This window comes from Staurois parvus, unplaced genomic scaffold (assembly GCF_062004578.1).
Source record: "Staurois parvus isolate SC_StPar_1 unplaced genomic scaffold, SC_StPar_1.0 ptg000169l, whole genome shotgun sequence".
NCBI classification, from domain to species: Eukaryota; Metazoa; Chordata; class Amphibia; order Anura; family Ranidae; genus Staurois; species Staurois parvus.
Genome location: NW_028317965.1, coordinates 2,911,231 through 2,937,091, shown reverse-complemented (window position 1 = coordinate 2,937,091; position 25,861 = coordinate 2,911,231). Strand labels below are relative to the sequence as shown.

The window sequence follows — 25,861 nt, the reverse complement described above, 5'->3', positions numbered from 1 at the left end:
TGCAGCTATCTATTGGACGTTTTATTCCAAGGTCACCAAGATGTTGGACTTCTAATGTCCTCACATTGTTGCCACCTACAGCTTTTACTGCTAAATGTTTCAAAATGATTTATTTCCCCGGGAGGCTCGTCTGAATCTGAAGGCGGACCAGATTACAAAAGTTGTCACAAAACTTTGGGACTTCTCAGTGAATGGGGAAGTCAGCAGTGTGCAGAGCCATGAGGATCCTTCTATATCTCGGCACCCTGGTTCTCCTACACCTCGGCTCTGCCTGCCACCACCATGGAAGCCTATTTATCTGCCAAGGGAGAGACGTGGAGCGGGTCCCGGAGGAGATCCCAAAAAACGCCACAGAACTGTAAGTTGAAAAGTCTCCGAAAAAGACAATGGACTTTTTCTTTTGATCTGGTCACAGTATGGAAAAAGTCCAAATTTTATTGGTGGGGTTGGTAATGAGGTCAGTAATGGTTTAACTGCTTGTGTATCAGGGTGGTTTTTTCTTTTCTTTTTTCATTTTTTACACAAATTTGAAAAATCTGTTTTTTTTTGCTAGAAATTACTTTAAAGTGATTCTAATGGCTTACGGTTTTTGTTTTTTTTTTAAATAACAAACATGGCTAAAAAGAATAAAACAGGGTGCGCTCTCCTCGTGCATTACCGTGATATTTAGGAAATTTATTGTAAAATTACAAATACTCGCAAACCAAAAAAGGTCATAAAAACAGAGACAAGGAGCCAAAGGTGACCAGATGGCGGAGGTCCTTGGGTGGAAAAAGTTCTAACGCGTTTCTGGAGTCGACTGACTTTCGCCAGTGTCAAGATCTATCAAGAGCGGCACCTCAGCGAGCGCTACATTCCGTGTTTTCTGTGCAGCGTGAAGATTTGAGCGCTGGTTTCTGGTACTTGTTGGAGTAACAAACATGTCTATACTTACCTGTTGTGTGTAGAGGTTTTACACAGAGAAGCCCGGATCCTCCTCTACTCGGGTCCCCCGCTGGTACTTCTGACCCCTCCTTCCTGTTGGGTGCCCCCCACAGCAACAACTTGCTATGGGGGCACCCAAGCAGGGGCGGACTGACCATTTAGGCACTCGGGCACTGCCCAAGCACCTGGGGTCAGTAGGGGGCCCCATGAGATGTCCCTGGTACCTTTCATAGGCTTTTTTGGGTGTGGTTTGAGTGTGGGCGAGGACACAGGGCCCTCATGATTTCCTATTGCCAAGGGGCCCCATGAGTTGTCAGTCCGCTCTTGCACCCGAGCATGTGCGCTCCTCAGCCTCTGCTCCGTGTATCCATTCACAGATGGAGCCATGGTTCGGCCCCACCCCCTCTCTCTTCTTGTTGGCTCACTGGCTGTGATTGACAGCAGTGGTAGCCAATGGCCAGTAGCCAATGAGGAGAGGGAGTCCCAGAATTGCCAAGACTCCAGTGCACATCGCTGGATCGGGAGGGGGCTTAGGTGAGTATTAGCAGGGGGGGCACTGCACAGAAAAGGTTTTTTACCTTCATGCATAGTATGCATGAAGGTAAAAAAACGTATATCACCCTAGCAATGATATTTTATCTGAAAACAGAGACCCTAGAGAATAAAATGGAGGTAGTTGAATTTTATGTTGCTATTTATCAAATGCATATAAAAAACCCACTAAAATGAGTTTTAGCGCAAACACAACATTACGTCCATTTTTCTGGGTACAATATAAAAGATTGGATTGCTGGGAGTAAATAGATACCAAACATGTCAAGCCTTAACGTGTTACTAAACCCACAACAGTAAAATCAGTTTGTATATGCAGTAAAGCATGCTTGTTATACTCACTGTGGAACCTAAGGGGTTAATCCTCTGCGTTATGTAAAACAGCTGTTTGACCCTGTCTTTTCTGATCGTCCCCTTCTTCTATTGTCCCCAATCTATCTTCTGATACAGAGCAGCAGTGTCAAATCTGCACATGCTCAGTTTGGTGTGTATTGCTAGAAAGCTTCTTTTTTTTTTTTTGGGAGGGTGCATGTGATCAGAACAGGGCCAATCAGCACTGTTCAGAGAGAGGGTCAGGGGTATGCAGCCTCATAGGACAGTGAGAGGAGAATGAAAACTCCTCCTACAAGCTGTAACCAGTGCTCTGTTGGACACTGATAGAAGTCACAAGACTGCTATATACTGCTGATGAGAAAAGGTATTTAGCAGTTTATATTTAATAAAATAATTGCATTTCCATGTTATGTGTACTGTGGGAGACCGGATATAGTGAATACAGGTTCCAGGGAGACCAGATATAGTGAATGCTGGGTCCAAGGAGACCGGATATAGTGAATGCAGGGTCCGGGGAGACCAGATATAGTGAATGCAGGGTCCTGGGAGACCAGATATAGTGACTGCAGGGTCCTGGGAGACCAGATATAGTGAATGCAGGGTCCTGGGAGACCAGATATAGTGAATGCAGGGTCCTGGGAGACCAGATATAGTGAATGCAGGGTCCGGAGAGACCAGATATTGTGAATGCAGGGTCCGGGGAGACCAGATATAGTGAATGCAGGGTCCGGAGAGACCGGATATAGTGAATGCAGGGTCCGGGGAGACCAGATATAGTGAATGCAGGGTCCGGGGAGACCAGATATAGGGAATACAGGTTTCGGGGAGACCAGATATAGTGAATGCAGGGTCCGGGGAGACCGGATATAGTGAATGCAGGGTCCGGGGAGACCAGATTTAGTGAATGCAGGGTCCGGGGAGACCGGATATAGTAAATGCAGGGTCCTGGGAGACCAGATATAGTGAATGCAGGGTCCTGGGTTTAGTAACACTTTACGCCTCGGTTCACACTGGATCCGAGTTTGAAATCCTGAGACTTCACTTGAAGTTGCACAATTTCAAAGTCAGGTGGCAGTGCAACTTCAGGTGCGTCTTGAGAGACATCTGTGTGACTTCATTCATGCACACATGTCTATGCAAGTCGCACCCAAAATCGGCAAAAGTAGTGCAGGATATACTTTTCAAAGTGGTGCGACTTCCGAAGAACTTGGAGTCGCATCGGTTAGAATGATTCCATTCCCGATCATAGGATGTGATTTTTTATGGGATTTAAGCGGTCAAATCGCATGACAATTTGCATCAGTGTGAATCAGGGCTAAAACTGCACACATCTGTGAAATCGCAAAAATATATAGTACCCAAAATTGTCCATAGGGGACGCTTTAAATACTGTTATACAGTAGTTTATTATCTATTTAAAATTATCCATGAATTAGAGCCATAGAATTACTGCTGTCACTCTGACCTTCATGGCGATACCTCACATGTATGGCATTATATACAGGGTGACGGAGGTGCTTTACAAATGTTTTTGAATTATATTTTATACTGTTTTACACTTTTTTTTTAAACCTTTATTTAACCATTTGCTTACTAGGCACTTTTACCCCCTTCCTGCCCAGGCCAATTTTCAGCTTTCAGCACTGTCACACTTTGAATGACAATTGCACTGTCATGCAACACTGTACCCAAATGAAATATTTTTAATTTTTTTTCATACAAATAGAGCTTTTTTGGTTTTATTTAATCCCCACTGTTTTTTTTGCACTATAAACAAAAAAGAGCAAAAAATTAAAAAAAACTTTGTTTCTATTATAAAATGTTGCAAACGGGTAATTTTTCTCCTTCACTGATGTGTGTTGATGAAGCTGCACTGATGGGCACTGATAGGCTGCACTGATAGGCAGCACTGATGGGCACTGATAGGCAGCACTGAGGGGCATGGATAGGCTGCACTGAGGAGGGCGGCACTGATGAGGCGGTACTGGTGGGCATTGATGAGGGGGCACTGATGATGCGGCCTTGATATGCAGCAATGATGGTCACTGATAGACGGACACAACTGCTGGGCAGCACTGATGGGTGTCATTGCTGATGGGCACTGCTGGTTGTCACTGCTGAGCACTGATGGGAGGCACTGCTGGGCACTGGTGGGAGGCACTGATGGGGGGCACTGATGGGCACTGGTGGGAGCCACTGGTGGGTGGCACTGAAGTGCACTGATCATCAGTGCTGATCTTCTGTGTGACAGCTGCCAGCAGGGGCGGACTGAGAACTCATGGGGCCCCCGGGCAATAGGGGATCATGGGGCCCCTGTGTCCTTGCCCAAATTCAAACAAGCCTATGAAAAAGGTACCAAGGGCATCTCATGGGGCCCCCTACTGACCCCGGGCCCTCAGGCAGTGCCCGAGTTTCCAAATGGTCAGTCCGCCCCTGGCTGCCAGTTATCGATGGTACTTTCCTCATACTGTGACAGCGTGAGGAAAGTGCTGCCAATAGCTGGCAACTGTATTTGCTCCGTGATCTGCTGTGTCATTGGACACAACTGACCACGTGGTAAAAGGCCACTGTGATTGGCCTTGTACCTCATCATAGGATCAGCTGTGTTCATAGGACACAGCGTTCACGGAGATCGCTGGCTGTGTGCCACTGCGGGGTGCGTTCTGGAAGGACGTCATATGATGCGTTCCCGGAACTGGATAACCGCGCTGTAGTCGTCATTCGGCTATAGCGCGGTTAGAAAGTGGTTAACAAGCCCCCTGTGTGATAGTATTTGGCAGGTGACAAGTCCTCTTTATTGAGACATCGGGTGTCTATTAGACCTCACATGTCCTCCACTGTAGCTAATCTTCCACAGATCATGCTTGGTTAGCTGCATCCTTGGCTACAGTAGCAGATTAATGACACGGACCATTAGTCGCAGGGGAGATCAGGGAATGGAGGTTCTCCTTGTGGGAGCCGTTCACTACGGTCTTGGAGTGCAGTCCCTTCATTGCCCATCAGTGCAGCCTCATTAGTGCCCATCAATGCCACCATAATAGTACCCATCAGTGCAGCCTCATCAGTGCTCATCAGTGCACCCTCATCAATACTCATCACTGCAGCTTATCAGTGCCGTTCAGTGCAGCCCCATCATTGCCCCTCAGTGCAGCCTCATCAGTGCCTATCAGTGCAGCCTCATCAATACCCATCAGTGCAGCTTATCAGTGTCCATGAGTGCCGCCCCATCAGTGCCCATCAGTGCAGCCTCATCAGTGCCCATCAGTGCAGCCTCATCAGTGCCCATCAGTACAGTCTCATCATTGCCCATCAGTGCAGCCTCATCAGTGCCCATCAATGCCACCATAATAGTACCCATCAGTGCAGCCTCATCAGTGCCCATCAGTGCACCCTCATCAATACCCATCATTGCAGCTTATCAGTGCAGTTCAGTGAAGCCCCATCATTGCCCCTCAGTGCAGCCTCTTCAGTGCCTATCAGTGCAGCCTCATCAGTGCCCATCAATGCCACCATAATAGTACCCATCAGTGCAGCCTCATCAGTGCCCATCAGTGCACCCTCATCAATACCCATCAGTGCAGTTTATTAGTGCCGTTCAGTGCAGCCCCATCATTTTCATCAGTGCTGCCTCTTCAGTGCCTATCTGTGCACCCTCATCAATAACCATCAGTGCAGCTTATCAGTGTCCATGAGTGCCGCCCCATCAGTGCCCATCAGTGCAGCCTCATCAGTGCCCATCAGTGCAGCCTCATCAGTGCCCATCAATGCCACCGTAATAGTACCCATCAGTTCAGCCTCATCAGTGCCCATCAGTGCACCCTCATCAATACCCATCATTGCAGCTTATCAGTGCCGTTCAGTGAAGCCCCATCATTGCCCCTCAGTGCAGCCTCTTCAGTGCCTATCAGTGCAGCCTGATCAATACCCATCAGTGCAGCTTATCAGTGCCCATGAGTGCCGCCCCATCAGTGCCCATCAGTGCAGCCTCATCAGTGCCCATCAGTACAGTCTCATCATTGCCCATCAGTGCAGCCTCATCAGTGCCCATCAATGCCACCATAATAGTACCCATCAGTTCAGCCTCATCAGTGCCCATCAGTGCACCCTCATCAATACCCATCATTGCAGCTTATCAGTGCAGTTCAGTGAAGCCCCATCATTGCCCCTCAGTGCAGCCTCTTCAGTGCCTATCAGTGCAGCCTCATCAATACCCATCAGTGCAGCTTATCAGTGTCCATGAGTGTTGCCCCATCAGTGTCCATCAGTGTAGCTTCATCAGTGTCCATCAGTGCAGCCTCATCAGTGTCCATCAGTGAAGCCTCATCACTGCCCATTAGTGTAGCCTCATCAGTGCCCATCAGTGCAGCCTCATCAGTGCCCATCAGTGCAGTCTCATCATTGCCCATCAGTGCAGCCTCATCAGTGCCCATCAGTGCACCCTCATCAATACCCATCAGTGCAGTTTATTAGTGCCGTTCAGTGCAGCCCCATCATTTTCATCAGTGCAGCCTCTTCAGTGCCTATCTGTGCACCCTCATCAATACCCATCAGTGCAGCTTGTCAGTGTCCATGAGTGCTGCCCCATCAGTGTCCATCAGTGTAGCCTCATCAGTGCAGCCTCATCAGTGCCCATCAGTGTAGCCTCATCAGTGCCAAGCAGTGCAGCCTCATCAGTGCCCATCAGTGCACCCTCATCAATACCCATCAGTATAGCTTATCGGTGCCCATCAGTGCAGCCCTATCATTGCCCATCAGTGCAGCCTCATCAACACCCATCAGTGCATCTTATCAGTGTCCATGAGTGCTGCCCCATCAGTGTCCATCAGTGTAGCCTCATCAGTGCCCATCAGTGCAGCCTCATCAGTGCCCATCAGTGCAGCCTCATCAATATCCATCAGTGCAGCTTATCAGTGTCCATGAGTGCCGCCCCATCAGTGTCCATCAGTGTAGCCTCATCAGTGCCCATCAGTGCAGCCTCATCAGTGCCCATCAGTGTAGCCTCATCAGTGCCCATCAGTGCAGCCTCATTAGTGCCCATCAGTGAAGAATAAAATTACCTATTTGCAGAATTTTTAACAGAAACTAAGAAAACTGTTGGGGTTTGTTTGGTCTTTTTTTGTTTGTTTAGCAAAAATTTAAAAATGCATTGGTGATTAAATAACTTCAAAAGAAAGCTCTAGCTGTCTCAAAAAATGCTAACAATTTCATATGGGTTCAGTGTTGCATGACCGCGCAATTGTCATTCAAAATTCAACAGTGCTGAAAGCTGAAAACTGGCCTGGGCCTGATTGCTTACAGCAGACCTTCACCACTCCCTCTAAAGTAGTTCTAAATTATAACTTTTTTTTTTTTTTTTACCTTAATGCATTCCCTGCATTCGGGTAAAAATAACTCCCACTACCTGTCCTCCCCACCCCCATCACTAAACACCTACCTGACTTCACTCACCGCTCCAGCTGAGCAGGCAGGTGACGGGTCCATGTCTGCTCCGCTTGCTGACACCGCCCGCTCTTCTCTATTTGAGGTGTAGACAGGGGCGGACTGACCCGGGGTCAGTAGGGGGCCCCATGAGATGCCCCTGGTACCTTTTTCATAGGCTTTTTTGAGTTTGGGCAAGGACACAGGGGCCCCATGATCCCCTATTGCCCGGGGGCCCCATGAGTTATCAGTCCGCCCCTGGGTGTAGAAGACACCTGCCCAAGTACTAGGTCATTTACATCAAGATCAATACTATAAGATAACAACACCAGTGAGATGTCCCTATGGGTCCAGCACTACTTTTTCCATTTTCCTCAAATAGGAGCAGTGGCTGTGTTCCAGTAGACATGAATGGGACTGTCTGCACAAGGATGCTTGGAACACCTGTGCATCCCGTGTGGTCAAACTTGGTTCTTCACATGGATATTTATTTACTTTTAATTATTTCAGGTACTTACGGTATATAGCGCTCTCAATTTACACAGCACTTTACAGATATATTATATATTCACATCAGTCCCTGCCCTTAAGGAACTTACAATCTAAGGTCCCTAACTCATATTCATGCACACACATATTAGGGCCAATTTAGACAGGCGCTAATTAACCAGCAAGTCTTTGGAGTGTGGAAGGAAACCGGAGTACCCGGAGGAAAACCATGCATGCACAATACGGAGGATTAACCCCATAGGGACCCACAATGAGTATAACAAGCATGCTTTACTGCATATACAGACTGGTTTTACTGTTGATGGCTTACAACACTTTAACTTACAATCATACACACATACTAGGGCCAATTTAGACCCACCAGCATGTCTTTGGAGGGTCGGTGGAAACCCACAAGGACACAGGGAGAACATGAAAACTCCAGGCCAGGGGCGGACTGACAACTCATGGGGCCCCCGGGCAATAGGGGATCATGGGGCCCCTGTGTCCTAGCCCACACTCAAACTACACCCAAAAAAGCCTATGAAAAGGTACCAGGGGCATCTTATGGGGCCCCTTACTGACCCCCAAATGGTCAGTCCGCCCCTGCTCTAGGCAGTGGTTGGAATTTGATTTGATGACCCTAGTGCAGCTAGGTGGAAGTGCTAACCATTTAGCCACTGTGCTGCCCATATACATTAAAGTTTATAGGTGTACATGGGCCTTAACGCTAGAACTAAGGAGTAATTACCATTGCAGTCATAGAATGAAAATCTACAACCGGGAACTATGACCTTCACCATGAATATTACTTGGTTCCTAGCATTGTTCCAGCTAGAACAAATTTGCTGAGCCCTGGCTGGAAGAATCGTTAAATTGATTCAAAATTTTGTTACTTCGAATTTGTTTAAATTCGTTACTATTGTAATTCAGAGATTTGGATACATCCAAATAATGAATTTCAATTTGGAATGAAACAAACCACAAATGTCTATGTAGCCCCTGTGGCCCCTAGGACAGGGAATTTAACGGAACTTGGCATTGAGCCTCATGTGCCTAGGAGCCTGACTCTAATGGGTTTTTGGGGCGGGTTACTGATGCATTAAATAACACATCTAAGTGAGTAGACTAATTAAAATGGACCTAGAATGAGACATATTTAGGAGAATGCATGCTACGTGATGTGTAAGTGTAAAACTGCCAGCTATTTACTATCTCTCACAGAGAGATAGTAAATAGCCGTCTTCTAGGGGTAAAAACCTCTGTTTTCCCCTCTAGAAGACGGCACCATCTTTGTTCAGGCATCATCCAGGTCAGCATTTATTTTCTGGACTGACATGCAGGTAGTCATGTAAATCCTGATGCCTGTGCAGTTGTTGGCTACCTTCCCCAATGTCTAACACAGATCAGCACCGTCTGACTTACAACAAATGTCCAATCTGTGTGGTGCATTTTAGTTGGGTTTCAGGTGTGTTACCATTAGATTTTATATATTGTGCGTTTTCATGAAAGCTCATCAAAGACTCAGCAAACAGGATTTTTGTAATGTGCCACACCTAATCGCACTTAGAACGCACAGGTGTGAACGCGAGCCTAAATCTTCTTTCACATGGGCAGCAGGCTCTGAAAAATGGTCTGTGCTAGATGGCTTTTCAGAACGCAGTTTAGAGCCGATTTACAGGCCGCCTCCTGAATGCCTTTTTATTCGATCCCAGTAGGGAGTTTACATTGAAATACCGCGCCACAACCACCATAACTGTGCTTGGCATGAAGTTGTAGCATGATCCCATTGCATTTAGAGGACATGTTTGCAGGCATAATGCCCACTGAACTTGACATGAAGAATTAAAAATAGGTATAAAACAGGTTAGAAGAGGTCTGAATTGGGCCTTTTGGTGGTCCAAGTGGCAGAAGCACCCATTGTCAGGTGTCTAAGGAAGGGTCGGAGTCATCAGGTTTACTGAACATCAAATTGCTTTATTTCACCAAAGGAATATTATGGAGGACCTTGATGTACAGTAGGTCCTCCATAGACCTTCTCCAAGAGACCTAGTTAGGCACCTACCTGAGAACCCTGAAGATTCAGGCGGTTCCAGAACAGGTTTGTCCAGCACCCAGGACAAGGATGCAGAACTGCAACCTCCTCCTAAATACATTCTTTTCCTCCTTGTCTCAAATGTCCATGGTTGGCATGGAGTGCGCACTGCCCATGCATGGTCAGTTATTTGCTTTCTTGTGCCTAGAAGGTAGCTGGCTGCAAACATGTTGTTCTTGTTTCAGCCATGGATGGATGGGGTGGAGAGTGGACATGTTTGAGCACAGTGTGACAGAAGTAACGGTCAGAGCAGATATGAAGCTTAGGCACGCTGGTTGCCCTGATCTTGAGCTTAAATATGGTGACCCTCCCCTACTGCTGGCACCCTCCCCTACTGCTGCTCCTTGGGTGGCTGCCCTTCCTGCCCACCCCTTGTCCCGGACCTGGATCCAGGATTCAAACCCACATAGCATTGAGAGTGACCTTATTTTAACTCACACGGGGTCAGGGTTTTCTCCACCTGCACCCATGGAAGATTGCATGTTTCTACCCTACAAGGTTACTGCAACCTCAGCAGATAGGAATCATAATTAACCTTTTTGAGCTAATATCTACATTTGAGTCATCAACTACACTATAAGTGCTCTCCCACCTCCCGCTTTTCTGATGGACATCCCAAACCTTCCCATGGGTATAAAACCAGCCTTTACAGAAAAATAACAAATTGGCGCTGGGAGGGGACCACACGTTTAAATATCTAAATATGGTTAATGACAAATGCGGATAAAACAGAAGAAATAAAAGTATATAGAAAAATACAATGATAATAAGACCAAAAAATCACTAGCGATATGGCAAAAAAATGACAAACAAGACATAAAAGTCCATAGTCCAGGGGTCCTAGGTAGAGGATGATAGGAGAAGGCATCTCCCCATAGACTGAAGCAGTACTCTGCAGAAGATAAAAATTGGACAGAAGGGGGCGCTAATCTCAGTGTACAGCAGTTGTGTCAAACTGGCGGCCCCCAGCTGTTGCAAAACTACAAGTCCCATCATGCCTCTATCTTTGGGAGTCACGCTTGTAACTGTCAGTCTTTCAATGCCTCATGGGACTTGTAGTTTGGCAACAGCTGGAGGGCCACCAGTTTGACACCTGTGATGTAGAGGGTTAATAATTTATTGGTAACAAAAGGTGTAAAAACTACTCACAAACATAAGTAATAAGGCATGGTAAAAGACCTAAGGAATTTTTTTACCATACCTTATTACTTCTTACATTTGTGAGTAGTTTTTACACCTTTTGTTACCAATAAATTATTAACCCTCTACTCTGAGATTGGCGCCCCTTCTGTCTGACTGAAACCAGCCTTTGCAGCCGAACCCCTATGGATCTCTGTGGACCTCCACAATCCTAGAGTCCAGAGTTACAAAATAGCACACCATGCTGCAAAGCAATGCAAACTCACTATTCTGGTCTTCCTCATTTGGCAGTAACGTAATCAATGGACACCACTATGGCTCCATGTCTGGGGCGGACTGACAACTCATGGGGCCCCTGGGCAATAGGGGATCATGGGGCCCCTGTATCCTTGCCCAAATTCAAAAAAGCCTATGAAAAAGGTACCAGGGGCATCTCATGGGGCTCCCTACTGACCCCAGGCCCTCGGGCAGTGCCGAGTTTTGAAATGGTCAGTCCGCCCCTGCTCCATGTACACTGCAGCTGATAAACTCACGTTTATTAGCTTTTCTGCGTTTTTTTCAGCAGCCCCTGAACTCTCCCTAATGTTTTCCTATGTGTCCATGTACACTATGTCATTTACAGTTGTTTACAGGCAGTTGAGTTTACAGTCGTTTTTTTTTTAACGCACCAAACTTGCATTAAGGAGTAGATTTTATCAGCGTTTCAAATGCCAAACACTTCTAAACGCGTGTAAACGCATTTAGAAGTATTTGCGTTTGCAACATTTTTTTAACTCTTCCTTTTCCAGATGCTGTTCAGAGCCTTTTTTCATGATATAAAATGCATGCAAAGCTTTTTCCCGGTACTCAAATGGACCTGGTACACCATACTTTGAGTTTTTGCATGAAAGAAAAGCCAAACAAGCCTACTTCCTGACCCTCATCAAGCCCTCTCCTCCAATCCTCGCCGACTCTTCTCCACCTTCAACTCTTTACTCTCGCCACCCCCACCTCCACCCAGCACCTCACTCACTGCCCTTGAGATTGCCAATCACTTCAAAAACAAGATTGACACAATTCGCAAGGACATCGCCGCAACTCGCACGCCCTCTCAACCTGTCCCCTCTCATACAGCTACCCCCTCATCCCCCCTCTCCCTCGACATAACCCACAGGGACTTCGTCGCTGCTCAAACTCCCTCCAACCCCGTTCTCCCTCACTCAGCTACCCCCTCATCACCCCTCTCCCACGGCCCCACCACTGCTCTGACCTCCACTTCCACCCCACCCTTCACTCCTCATACTGAAGCCCCCCCAACACTTCACACCTTTGACCTTACTACCATCGAGGAAGTCTCCAAGATCCTCTCTGATGCCCGCCTCACCACCTGCCCCCTCGACCCAATCCCCTCACAACTCCTACGACCTCCCTCCCCCTCCATCCTACGCTCCCTCACCCACATCTTTAATCTCTCCCTCTCCTCCAGCACTTTCCCCTCCCCTCTGAAACATGCACACATCACCCCCTCCCTGGACCCCAATGACCCGAACAACCTCAGACCCATCTCCCTGCTCCCATTTACATCCAAACTCCTCGAGCGCCTAGTCTACACCGCCTATGCTCTCACCTCAACGACAACAACCTCCTCGACCCCCTACAGTCTGGCTTCCGTCCCCTACACTCCACCGAAACTGCCTTACTCAAACTCTCCAATGACCTGCTAACCACCAAAGCTAATGGCCACTATTCAGTGCTCCTACTCCTTGACCTCTCTGCGGCCTTCGACACAGTCGTCCACCCCCTCCTCCTCAAAAAATGACACTCCCTCGGCCTCAGAGATTCTGCTCTCTCTTGGCTCTCATCCTACCTCTCACAATGCTCTTTCAGCGTTACCTATAATGCTACCACCTCCCCCTCACTCCCCCTCTCTGTTGGGGTCCCTCAAGGCTCCGTCCTCGGGCCCCTTCTCTTCTCCATCTACACCTCCTCCCTTGGCCAACTCATAAACTCTCACGGCTTCAGCTACCACCTATATGCCGACGACACACAAATCTATCTTTCAACCCCCCACCTCACCCCCTCAGTCTCTGCCCGAATCACACACCTACTGAGCGACATATCAGACTGGATGTCGCTCCACTTCCTTAAACTGAACTTCTCCAAAACCGAGTTTCTTGTCTTCCCCCCAGCCCGGACCCCACCCCCCATTGACTTCTCCATCATGTTCAACAACGCCACCATCAAACCCGCCCGCAGGCCAGAGTACTTGGTGTCATTCTGGACTCCAACCTATCCTTCCAGCCCCAAGTCCAATCTTTAACAAACTCATGCAGACTCCACCTCCGCAACATCGCCAAAATCCGCACGTTCCTAACCCCAGAAATCACTAAACAGCTCATCCACTCCCTCATCATATCACGACTCGACTACTGCAACTCCCTCCTCACTGGCCTGCCTCGCCGCTGGCTATCCCCGCTTCAGTCCATCCTGAATACGGCTGCCAGACTCATTCACCTTTCCAACCGCTCCATCTCCGCCACCCCCCTCTGCCAATCCCTCCACTGGCTTCCGATTGCGCAACGGATCAAATTCAAAATCCTAACGCTGACGTACAAAGCTGTCCACCATACTGCCCCAAACTACATCACTGACCTAATATCCAAGTACCACCCAGCACGCACACTCCGCTCCTCACAAGACCTCCTTCTCTCTAGTTCCCGGGACTCCTCCTCCCATGCCCGCCTCCAGGACTTCTCCAGGGTGTCATCCATCCTCTGGAACTCCCTGCCCCAACCCATCAGATTATCACCTACTCTCCTCTCCTTTAGGCGCACCCTGAAAACCCATCTCTTCAGGGAAGCCTACCCCACCCCCTGCAAACTTGCCGACCTCCTCCACTCTTCCTACCACTCCATCCCCCACAGCTATCTCCTCCTGTACCACCATCCCCTCCCTCCTAGATTGTAAGCTCGAAAGAGCAGGGCCCTCGATCCCCTCATGTTTTGCATTGTATTGGTATTGTTCTGTCACATGTTCTGTCCCCCTTTGTAATGTACAGCGCTGAGCGAACTATCGGCGCTTTATAAATACTGTATAATAATATAATAATAATGTTAGACATGGCTGCAATAATTTCTTCACAGAAATGAGCTGGAACACATCCAAACACCACAAAAAAAAAGACAGCTAATCTGAACACATACTGCTCTCTCTCTGCTTCTGCTCTCTCTATTTCCCTCAAAATGTCTGAAATAGTTAATTTTTTACTATTTTTCAGAGCATTCTGAGCATTTGGGAAGGTCTCTTTAAAGGGGGTTGTCTTTAAAAACGCTTCTAAACGCAAACGCTCATAAACGCGGCTAAACACATGTTTTTTAACATCCGCTTTCCAGCAGTCAGTTTCCATCGTTCAGAAGTGTCCCATGTACATGGGGCCTAACACAATGCAAAGGCCTGTTTTTTTGCTATGCTCTCCATCCGTAGAAGCTTAGACCTAACCCACAAAACCACTTTCCACGTTAGATATAGAATGCTTTATGTGATGCAGCTAAGGACACGTGGACATTTGATGTGGGAATGTTTTCTCTTGTAAGGCCTCATGTACACTGCAGCTGATAAACTGACGTTTATGAGCTTTTCTGCATTTTTTTCAGCAGCCCCTGAACTCTCCCTAATGTTCTCCTATGTGTCCATGAACACATAATCGTTCAAAGTCGTTTACAGGCAGTTGAGTTTACAGTCCTTTTTTTTAACGCACCAAACATGCGTTCAGGAGTAGATTTTATCAGCGTTTCAAATGCCAAACGCTTGTAAACGCGGCTAATCGCGTTTATAAGCGTTTGTGTTTGGATGTTTTTTTTAACTCTTCCATTTCCAGATGCTGTCCAGAGCCTTTTTTTTATCATGCATGCAAAGTATTTTCCCGGTACTCAAATGGACCCGGCACACCATACTTTGAGGTTTCGCATGAAAGAAAATATGTTAGACACTGCTGCAATAATTTCTGCACAGAAATGAGCTGGAACACATCCAAACACCACAAAAAAAAGACAGCTAATCTCAACACATACTGCTCTCTCTGCTTCTGCTCTCTCTATTTCCCTCAAAATGTCTGAAATAGTTAATTTTTTACTGTTTTTCAGTGCATTCTGGGCATTTGGAAGGTCTCCTGAGGTTATCTTTAAAAAACGCTTCTAAACGCAAACGCGCATAAATGTGGTATGCAAACAGATGTTTTTTAACCTGCGTTTTCCAGCAGTCAGTTTCCATCGTTCAGAAGTGTCCTGTGTACATGGGGGTCTAACGCAACGCAAAGGCCTGTTTTTTTGCTATGCTCTCCATCCGTGGAAGCTTAGACCTAACCCACAGAAACCACTTTCCACGTTAGATATAGAATGCTTTATGTGATGCAGCTAAGGACACGTGGACATTTGATGTGGGAATGTTTTCTCTTGTAATACTCAGCTTGGCTTTCTATCAGCAGCGTGTTTACTATGCATTGTTTTCCTGATTTCTACACTCGCTAGATTACAGCTGCCAGGCAGGATGACTCACGGTTAGTTTGTGTTGTAAGATTCTTGTGTTCTTGGCTGCTCTTCTGTTTGCTTTGTTAAAAAAAAAATACTCATAGGTAAGGTGGGGGTCTCTTAAAGCTGAACTAAACGCTTAGCCCGGGTTCACATTGATGCGGTGCGGAATTTGCAGCATTTTCAGTGCGAATTCTGCATCAGAATCGCACCCCATTCATGCGAACCGCTGCGGGTGTGTATGTTAAGTTAACAACACCCCGAAAGCGGGAGATTGTGTTGGTTGGTGTCCGTAGGGGAAGACAATTTTTATGTTGCTTAGGGCAGCACAAAACCTAAATACACCACTGCTCCAATCGCACCGCACACAAATCGCAGGAATGCGGTGCGGTTCCTGTGCGAATCACATGCGATATACCACACCACATATATGTGAACCTGGGCTTAAAATGAAGATAGTTCCCCTTTAACTCTACACATGCGAAATTGCGGAATATTTCTATTTTTGAACTTTTGTCATTGTTAGCCCTGCCCCCCACAGGCCTAGGCCAGAATGTTGTGTACCTGGTCCTGCGACTTACTGGGATATACACAGGGCCATGGATAAGGGGGTACCACCATCCTCCTTTACGGAGCCCAGACCAGCTGGGTGAATCAGATGGGTGCAGGGAGGGTGATCGGTACAGTGGGGGGGCAGTTACTGGAACAGGGGGAAAAAAAAACCCCTGTATGGCTCTCTGTACAGGAGCTGAAAGCTGGCTTCTTCTCCTCTCCCTCCTGCTGGCTTTCAACTGCTGCAGAGAGAGGCATACAGGGGATCGGTTCCAGTAATTGCCCCCTCCCCCCGAAGCCATCATCCTCTCTGTGCACCATAAGTTTCCCTTCTGCCCAGGCCCCCCTGTGTGCTTCCAACCCCGTGGTACCACAGGCTTCCCTCCTCTCCTTCCCTCTGTCAGCTGTAAGCACACAATAGGATGGAGAGTAGGGGAAGGGTCCAGTAAACATGTCACATTTACCAGCCCCATCCTTTCTTGAATGAACACACTGAGTATCTCAGAACCAATCACTCACTGTGTTTATTCATAACTGAAGCATAGTAAACAGTTTTTTTTTGGGGGGGGGCTGTCAGGTTGGCTGTATGGGGCCCCATGGTTTCTAACATCCCTGTATACACATCACATCTCCCGGGAAGCTGCAGGACACATTAACCACTTGCCTACCGGGCACTTATACCCCCTGCCTTACCAGGCCAATCTTCAGCTTTCAGCGCTGCCGCACTTTGATTGACAATTGCGCGGTCATGCAACATTGTACCCATATGAAATTTTGATCATTTTTTTTCTCACAAATAGAGCTTTCTTTTGGTGGTATTTAATCGCCACTGGGCACTTTACTTTTTGCGCTATAAATAAAAAAAGTGCAAAAAATTTGAAAAAAAAAAAAAGTTTATTTGTTTCTTTTATAAAATTTTTCAAACAGGTATTTTTTCTCCTTCACTGATGTGCGTTGATGAGGCAGCACTGATGGGCACTGATAGGCGGCACTGATGGGCACTGATAGGCAGCACTAAAGGGCACTGATAGGCAGTACTAATGAGGTGGCACGGATAGGCGGCACTGATAGACAGCACTAATTAGGGGTCACGGATAGGCGGCACTGATATGCAGCACTGATAGGCGGCACTGATAGGTGACACTAATTATGGGTACTGATAGACGGCACTGACTGGCATCACTGCTGGGCACTGACTGGCGGCACTGACTGGCACAACCCCTGGGCACTGACTGGCAGCACTGCTGGGCTGCACTGGTGGGTGGCACTGGTGGGCAGCACTGGTGGGTGGGCACAGGTGGGTGGCACTGGTGGGCACAGGTGGGTGGCACTGGTGGGCACAGGTGGGTGGCACTGCTGGGCACATGTAGGTGGCACTTCTGGGCACAGGTAGGTGGCACTGCAGAGTGGCACAGGTGGGTGCACTGCTGGGCACAGGTGGGGGCACTGCTGGGCACGGGTGGGCGGAGCTAGTGGGCGCACTGCTGGGCGGAACTTGCGGGTGTCACTGCTGGGCACCGATCATCAGGGCACTGATCATCAGTGCCCTGATGATCGGTGCCGATCCCTGCTCTGACAACTGCTGGTTCTCGGCAGTACTTTCCTCACGATCTGACAGCGTGAGGAAAGTGCAGCCGAGAACCGGCACTTGCATTTCCCTGTGATCAGCGTGTCATTGGACACCGCTGATCACGTGGTAAAAGGACGCTGTGATTTGGCCTTTTACCACATCACGTGATCAGCTGTGTCCGTAGGACACAGCGATCACGGAGATCGCCGGGTGCGCGCCCCCTGGGGTGCACAGGAGAGTGCGTTCTGGGAGGACGTCATATGACGTCCACCCAGAACTGGCCGGCCGCAGTGCAGCCGTCATTCGGCTATCTGCGGTCGGCAGGTAGTTAAAGCACATAAAGCTGCCAGAGGACAGTCCGGAGTTGGTTGGTTACATCCTGAAGAGGCAGTCAGCAGAAGAGAACCAAGATGACAGCCAGGACCCTCTGTTTGGCATCTGAACAGCGAATTGCAGTGAGACAACATTGTATTTGCTGTGTGGGTAAGTATGTGAGAACATAGCAATACAGGTAACTGGGGAAAAACAAGGGGGGTAATTTAGCACCACTTAACTTATCACTAAAGCATTTCAGGAGGTTTCCACTTTTAGTGTATTGTAATCGGAATATAGTGCTTACCCTAGAGGAGCTGTTGGTTGTACTAGGACCTTCTAGCCTGTCTTGGGTCAAACAGTTCCACATCTCCCCCAGGGCATGAACCCAAAAGATGGCGATCCACCAACTGACTTTCTCCATGTTGTTCTTTTGCTTCAGTTTATTGAACAATTCTGAACGAGAGAAGATAGTTATGTTTATAATGCCTTCAACCATTGGAGTCTGCTGTGTCCTCATGAGGAAGAGAAGGACCTCTTCCCCAGAACCCTGGCCTGGTGGTTGTGCACGGGATGGGGGGGGAATTAATGGAATCCGGAAGCTGCGTGTCAGTTGCTGGGAACCAAGAGTCGTGAATACTATGTACCTCATACTCATTCAGTTGGGGGGCTGGGATCTAGGGGGCTTCCAGATACTGATGAGCTCGCATCCTTCCCCCCGAACCCCAACAAATGAGCCAGGATTGTGGGGAAGAGACCCTTGTCCTCATTAACATGGAGAAAAGGTGCTTTCCTTGGGAGGGGAGGTCTCCCTCCTCCAACAACACGGCCTGGTCAGGAAGTGGGGGTAAATTCTCTGGAGGACTAGTGGTTAAAATCAGACAAAAAAAAACAATACAAAAATGATTTATTCTGAAGACCTTATTTCACTGTAAACATTCAAATACTATATTAGGAAATGGCGTGGAATTTTGACCCTTTCAGTAATGTGCGTCTGAATGTCCGCACCTGGACCACCAGCATAGCCTGAAGACTTTTGTCCTAGAAACACAGCTGCTTCTTGTGAAATAAATAGATTAAAAAAATAACAGATTGGTTGAATATGAGGAAACCATTTAGAGCAGACCTGAGAATCTTAACAAATAAATTTTTCATGTTCTGCGCAGGGGCGGACTGACCATTTGGAAACTCGGGCACTGCCCGAGGGCCCGGGGTCAGTAGTGGGCCCCATGAAATGCCCCTGATACCTTTTTCATAGGCTTTTTTGAGTTTCGGTGAGGACACAGGGGCCCCATGATCCCCTATTGCCCGGGGGCCCCATGATCCCCTATTGCCCGGGGGCCCCATGAGTTGTCAGTCCGCCCCTGGTACTGCGTTTACCTGATGAACATTCCTGAAGATTGACCCCTGGTTCACATTAATGCGTAATTCTCATCATTTTCAGTGCAAATTCCGTACTGCATCAGAATCGCACCCCATTCATGCGAACTGCTGTGGGTTTGTATGTTAAGTTAACAACACCCCGAAAACAGTCCTGCACGTGGTGTGAAGTGCAGAATCCAGAGGCGGACTGACCATTTGGAAACTCGGGCACTGCCCGAGGGCCCGGGGTCAGTAGGGGGCCCCATGAGATGCCCCTGGTACCATTTTCATAGGCTTTTTTGAGTTTGGGCAAGGACACAGGGGCCCCATGATCCCCAATTGCCCAGGGGCCCCATGGGTTATCAGTCCGCCCCTGGCAGAATCGGATCGAATAGGTGTTAATACCCATGCGATCCGATTCTAGTGCAGACCCAAAAAAGGGTCCTGCATGTTTTTGGTGCGGTGCGGATAGACCCATATAAAATGTACGGATCCAATCACATGTGATTTGCACAGGAATGCGGTGCGGTTCCTGTGAGAATCACATGCGATATACCGCACGGCACATATGTGAACCTGGGCTAAAGGCTCAGCAGCAATAGAAATTGTCCTGAGTGATCTGAGATGGAAATGATTTTCGTAGTGCAGCGCGTTCAATAGTGGTAACGGCTGCCAGCACGTTCATCTGTGTTCTCATGCTGGGAGTACCGAACAAACAACAGGTGCCACAGCCCTGCAATTGTTTCTGGGGAGATAAAACTTAACCGCTTGCCCTCCAGAGGATTTCCCCCCTTCCTGACCAGGCCATTTTTTGCAATGTGGCTTTACATTACTTTAACTGACAATTGCGCAGTCATGCAACGCTGTACTCAAATGAAATGTATGTCCATTTTTCCCCACAAATGGAGCTGTCTTTCAGTGGTATTTGATCACCTGTGCGTTTTTTTATTTTTTGCGCTGTAAACAAAAGAAGATGGACAATTTTGAAAAAAAAAAACTATATTTTTGACATTTTGCTTTAAAACATATCCAGTAAAAAAATTTTAAAAATCTAATTTCGTCATAAATTTAGGCCAAAATGTATTCTGCTCCATGTCTTTGCTGAAAAATATCCCAATACGTGTAAATTAATTGGTTTACGTGAAAGTTATAACATCTACAAATGGCGGTATATATACTGGATTTTTTTTTTTTTTTTTACTAGTAATGGCAGCGATCAGTGACTTATAGCTGGACTGTGGGACTGCGGCGGGCACAGGGGCGGACTGACCATTTGGAAACTCGGGCACTGCCCGAGGGCCCGGGGTCAGTAGGGGGCCCCATGAGATGCCCCTGGTACCTTTTTCATAAGCTTTTTTGAGTTTGGGAAGGACACAGGGGCCCTATAATCCCCTATTGCCCAGGGGCCCCATGAGTTGTCAGTCCGCCCTTGGGCGGGCCTTCTAACACTGTAGGGGAACTGACTAACTGCCACTGACATCCCCAGTGACACTAATACAGTGATCAGTGCCAATATAAAGCATTGACACTGAACTAACGACACTGGGCAGGAAAGGGTTAACATCTGGGGCGATCAAAAGGATTAACTGTGTGCTGTTTTACAAGGGAGAAATGCTGCTGTGTATTTCTTCGCACGGCAGAGAAATACACAGCAGCATGTCCTTGCTGGCAGGAGCAGGGGCGGACTGACAACTCATGGGGCCCCCGGGCAATAGGGAATCATGGGGCCCCTGTGTCCTTGCCCAAACTCAAAAAAGCCTATGAAAAAGGTACCAGGGGCATCTCATGGGGCCCCCTACTGACCCCAGGCCCTAGGACAGTGCCCGAGCTTCCAAATGGTCAGTCCACCCCTGGGCAGGAGTGAGATCTGTGTTGTTTACATACAGGTCTCTCCCCTGCCTGTTCCACACAGCGATCGTGGAAAAAAAATGTGGATCAGCAAAAAATAGCACTGTCTCTTTAAGGAGCACTGATGTCCTCTTGATGTACCTTCCCAGACTCCAGATGAATCCTTCCTCCTTCACCCAGCTGCACTGTGGGTATCCCTGGGAAAGGCATTCTAAAATCTGCCACTTAAGTAGTCCCGGATGAATCCTAGTTGGGTCTTGCACATGACGCCCCTTCTCCCTTTATCTGACCCAGGGGGTGTAGAAGTACTCACACTGTCCTGTCCTGTTAGCTTGGTGTCTTGCAGCTGCTTTCTGGCCTTACACTGGGCTGGCTCCTTCCCTTCTTGTTCTCCCTAGGAGACTTGCAAAGTGGAGATACTTCTGTCCAGCAACCAGCTTGTAAGTAGGTTCCCCTCCCAGGGTCCACTCTCCAGTAACTTCCTTCAGTCCATCTTCCACCCAACTGCCTGGGGGTTGGCCAAGTTCCTCTAAACATGAAAATCTGGGTTTCCTCCCCTCCCCCGCCCCTCTTCCAGGAAGTGGCAAAATTTTCTGGAAGGGTGGGAGGACTCCAGAGCCCTAACTTGTACAGCCTCCCAGCCTGTCCTGAGGTGAACTCACTACCTCACTTCCAGGCTGACTCATCCCAGGCTTCTAGCAAGCCACTAACTAAAACAAAAACAACAAATCCTATTTACCTAGTGGGCGCTACACGCTGAACACACCTAAACACGTTTAAACGTGCTAAGATGCGTTTAGGTGTGTTTGAGTGTTAAAGCATTCCAATGGCCAGAATAAATTAATAAATGGAATCCATTAACATCCAAAAGCTTGACGTGCCTAAACGCATCTAAACACACCTATACATGTATGCAATAAATGACTTGGGGGATGTTTTTTAAGCAGATTTTTATTTGCCAGGAGTTAATTGCATTCATAGGGGAAAAGCAAACACTGTGTCCATGGGGCATTATGGTATTTAATCTCCTGTATTATTGTTATATTATTAATGTTATTATATTTCTATTTTTTGAAGTCTAAAAACTGATATTTTAAATCTTGTTAATTTGCCTTTTCTACCACCCACTGCAATTGTTTCTGCTGATGTGCAACTTAAGGCCTCATTCACACAGGGCATGTTTGCAGTCACTTTTAGGGGCTTCTGGTGGTTTTTTTTTTCTTATTGCTTCCAAATGGCCCTCCATGTTATCCTATGTGTCCTTGCGCTCTCTAAAACATGCAACAGTCACCCCCATACTTAAAAAGCCTTCCATGGAACCCACCAATCTACTTCACATCTCCTTGCTCCCCTTTTCCTCCAAACTCCTTGAATGCCTGGTTTATAACTAAGTGACCATCTCATTAAGAGTAACCTCCTTGATCCCCTTCAGTCTGAATTTCGCCCTCAACACTCCACAAAAACTGTTCTCCTAGAACTCACAAATGGATTGCTAACAGCTAAAAACAATTGACACTATTCTGTACTCTTACTTCTGGACTTTTCGGCTGCCTTTGATACAGTTGACCACATCCTCCTCCTTAAAATACTTTCCTCCTTTGGGCTCCATGACTATACTCTTCACTGGTTCTCATCCTACCTCCCCCACCGCACCTTCAGTGTCCCTTACAATTCTACTTTCTTCTCTCTTCTTTTCTTTGTCAGGGTCTCCCAAGGTTCTGTTTGTGGGCCTCTCCTATTCTCAATCTACACCTCCCCCTGGGTCAGCTAATAGCCTCCCATGACTTTCAATATCATTTCTACATTGTCAACACCCAAATCTATCTCTCTACCCTTCAGCTCACACCTCTCCTCTTCTTTTCTTTGTCAGGGTCTCCCAAGGTTCTGTTTGTGGATCTCTCCTATTCTCAATCTATACCTCCCCCCTGGGTCAGTTAATAGCCTCCCATGACTTTCAATATCATTTCTACATTGTCGACACCCAAATCTATCTCTCTACCCCTCAGCTCACAAAATCATGTCTCCTCACGAATCACTAATTTACTAACAGACATATCAGTTTGGATGTCACACCACTTCTTCAAACTCAATCCATCTAAAACCAAGCTCATAATATTCCCTCCCTCACGTGCCCCTTCCACTGACTTCTCTGATAAAATCAATGGCTCAACTATCAACCCATCCCAACATGCCAGGGTGCTAAGTGTAATCCTGGACTCTGAACTTTCCCTTTGGCCCCACATCCAATCACTGTCCAAGCCGCTTGAACCTTCGAAACATCTCCAAAATACGCCTCTTCCTAACCAATGATATCACAATGATCCTAGTCCACTCCCTGGTCATCTCTTGCCATGACTACTGCAACTTCCTCTTCACTGGCTTACCTTCAAATTGACTATCCCCCCTTCAGTCTATCATGAATGCTACTGCTAGACTCTTCCACCATACCAACCATTCAGTGTCTGCTACCCCTATTTGCCAATCCCTCATCTGGCTTCCGCTTACCCAACAAATAAAATTCTAAATACTAACAATAACTTACAAAGCCATCTGCAACTCTGCTCTCAGCTATATCACTAACCTAGTCTCAAAATACCAACCAAATCGTTCTCTTTGTTCCTCCCCAGACCTCCTGCTGTCTAGCTCCCTTGTCACCTCCTCCCATGCTCACCTTCAGGACTTTTCCTGAGCCTTCCCCATCCTATGAAACCCCAATCTGTTCGACTATCTTCTACTCTGTCCACTTATAGGCAATCCCTGAAAACCCTTCTCTTCAGAGAAGACTAACAACTGTATCTCCACTTTCTCCATCAGCTCATCCCCCAACCCCATTTATTACCTATTGTATCACTTGACCCTGCCCTTTCCTTAACCACTTCCCGACCGGCCGTTGTATATAAACGGCCGGACGGTGGCAGTGCAGGGTCGGGTGGCCGTTTTTAAACGGCCTCCCCGCACCCTGCTTGTGCGCGCTCCCTGGGAGCGCACAGCACCGCGATCCGGTGCCCGCTGTGTCCTCCGGACACAGTGGAACACCGATCGTCGGACGGGACCTCTGTACGAGGTCCCGATCATGTGATTGCTGATTGGCCAATCAGTGATCACATGCAAAGTAGTAAGCAAGATGTCACTTGTGACATCATTGCTTACTACGTGTGAAATCTGTGAATGATCACAGAGGTCACATGGTACAAGGCTATTCACAACAGCCTTGTACCAGGTGACAGGCTGTGACCAATCACAGCTCACTCAGTACTTCTCAATGACTGCAAGAATGCAGACAGAGAAAAAGAGAAATGATTGCTTTTGCATCCTATATGGGTGTACAAGCAATCAGTGTAAAAAAAAAAATCCTCATCACCCCCCACAAGTAGTACAGTGTCACCATGGTGACACTGTACTGCTAGGGTGACAGTATGTAAAATAAATAAATAAATAAAAAATAATATAAAAAAATGAAATAAAAATGTAAACAAAAATGTTTAAAAATTATAATTTTGGTTATAAACTAATTTGGATTTTTTTTTTTTACTAAAAAGATAACGGAATACATTTTGGCCAAGCTTTATGATGAAATATTATTTATTTGCAAAATTTTATTTAAAAAAACACTTTTTTTCAAAATTTTTGGACTTTTTCATTTACATAGCAAAAAAAAAAAAATCCCAGCGGTGAATAAATACCACCAAAATAAAGCATTATCTGTCTCAAAAAAATGGTAAAAAATTAATTTGGGTACAGTGTTGCATGACCGCGCAATTGTCATTCAAAGTGTGATAGTGCTGAAAGCTGAAAATTGCCCTGGTCAGGAAGGGGGTAAAAGTGTCCGGACTGGAAGTGGTTAAGCACTAATGAGCAGAGCCCTCTGATTCCTTCTGTATTGACTATATTGAATTGTATTGTAACTGTACTGTCTGTCTTTATGTTGTAAAAAAACTGCATAAACTGATGACACTATATAAATCTTGAATAATAATAATAATACAGAATTGCAAGTTTGTCCAGATAGCTAATTGCAGAAGAAAATAGCCAAAATGATTGACTAAAGTTTAACAATGCAAAGCCTTCGTATTCATTTCCATCCAGCCACTGTTATCTTTGCAGCACACATGTATCATTATTTATTTTGTCTCATTCCTTGGTGTCCAACATAGAAAGAAAATTGATATCTTCACGTATGATTTCCTCTGCCTGACCTCTGATGGATCTTCTTTGTCACCAGGTCTTCAGACCATCCTTCTCCATTCTCCAACTTATTCCGAAATATGTTTTACAATCGGGGCGATTTCATTTGCCATGGGACCATCATGCTGTTGATTTATTCCTCCTATTGAAAGAACAAATTAGTTTTATTATGAAAGGATATAACACAGAGGATGGGTTAGTAATAAATCTAATAATACCCTTCAAGTTGGATTTTCTTGAGGGGGTGGGGGGGGGGGGAGCAGGGTTAGTGGCCATGTGTGACTGATTGAAGTTGAAGGTTAGGTATGTTCATAAATCAGAGAGCCATGACTGAGTTTCCATCATTAATACACATTTTATTGTAGGATCCGCTAGGAAATATTTGGCTGAACGATGGCCAGGTTTAGGGTCAATTGACAAAAGCAGTATGAATCATTATAATTGCGTTTTGCATTTTTTTCTAACAATAATTTTCTCATTGAAAATGTTTAATTTGCACACCAAATAATTGTACAGGCGTGCAGTCATTTTTATTTCTTTGTATGAAATATTTTTTCTTTGCATGAAATATGTATT

At 46.7% G+C, this 25,861-nt stretch overlaps 1 protein-coding gene across 2 annotated transcripts in view; it reads left to right on the top strand.

Annotated features, from left to right (window-relative positions):
* Positions 1-218: 218 nt before the first annotated feature.
* Positions 219-25,861, top strand: part of LOC149462753 (follicle-stimulating hormone receptor-like) — a 172,596-nt gene continuing 146,953 nt past the window's right edge. For both annotated transcript variants that reach the window (XM_089676476.1, XM_089676475.1), the window contains exon 1: positions 219-358. In XM_089676476.1, the coding sequence (XP_089532602.1) occupies positions 219-358 (140 nt within the window). The remainder of the gene's footprint in view (positions 359-25,861) is intronic.